The sequence below is a fragment of the Medicago sativa genome, chromosome 6 (assembly GCF_051527215.1).
Source record: "Medicago sativa cultivar Bolivia chromosome 6, Bolivia_mono, whole genome shotgun sequence".
Classification (NCBI taxonomy): domain Eukaryota; kingdom Viridiplantae; phylum Streptophyta; class Magnoliopsida; order Fabales; family Fabaceae; genus Medicago; species Medicago sativa.
Window position 1 is genome coordinate 92,472,640 of NC_140754.1, and position 767 is coordinate 92,473,406.

The 767-nt window shown below is 36.9% G+C and overlaps 1 protein-coding gene across 1 annotated transcript; it reads right to left on the minus strand.

Moving 5' to 3' along the window:
* Positions 1-224: 224 nt before the first annotated feature.
* LOC146918262 (uncharacterized) lies at positions 225-533 on the minus strand. The gene has a single exon (XM_085722033.1). The coding sequence runs from the start codon at positions 531-533 to the stop codon at positions 225-227; it is 309 nt and encodes a 102-aa protein (XP_085578159.1).
* Between the last annotated feature and the right edge of the window lie 234 nt (positions 534-767).

Genomic DNA, 767 nt, shown 5'->3' on the forward strand with positions numbered 1-767 from the left:
GCATTATTTTTCTTGATGGAGGAAAAAATTTGTTTGTGTTAGGGAGATGAACATGTGAGAATAGGAATGATGTGGGTGTGAGTTTTAATTAGGTTGCTCTTCCAGAAAAAAGAAATGACGAAATTAAATGGCTATAATTTAACCTTACTCAAAAGAAAAGTTTTTTTTGGTTACAAAGCTAATAAAGGAAAAACGGAAACAGCAGAAAGAGAAAAAAAGGGAAACTAAGCTCTTAAGAACAAAGTTCCTTGAGCATCAAGCCTAAGCAGCAGGCGGAGGTCATCAGGAGGCTGAGGATGCACGACCAGATTGTCATCAGATGAAGCTCCCAACTTGGCGAGAAAATCGGCACATTGGTTTCCTTCACGGAGCGTGTGATGAAGAGACACATTATCCTGAGATAGCTGTTCTTTAATTTCATGAAGAAGCACCGCGTAGACGTGGTATTTGGAGAATGCTTCCTTGATCGTATTGATAGCAAGAGTAGAGTCTGAATAGCAAGCTACAGGGGCAAAACCCAAATCTTTTGCCATTTTAAGGCCGTGAGAAATTGCTGAAAGCTTTGCGTGCAAAATATCAGTAGAGGACGGAATAAAACCTGAGAAACCAGGAAGATAGAATTCTCAAAAATTATTGTATTGATATTTTTAATTACACGTCACATCGTAAATATAGTTCTTTTGTGGATAAGTATAGGTAATTAAGTTTTCATGAAGAAAATATAGGTAAATACTTTATTTTTTTTAAGTACACCCTCTGGTCACAAA

Bases quoted from the DNA above. Each gene is read 5' to 3' on its own strand.
- LOC146918262 (XM_085722033.1), bottom strand. From the start codon at position 533: ATGGCAAAAGATTTGGGTTTTGCCCCTGTAGCTTGCTATTCAGACTCT.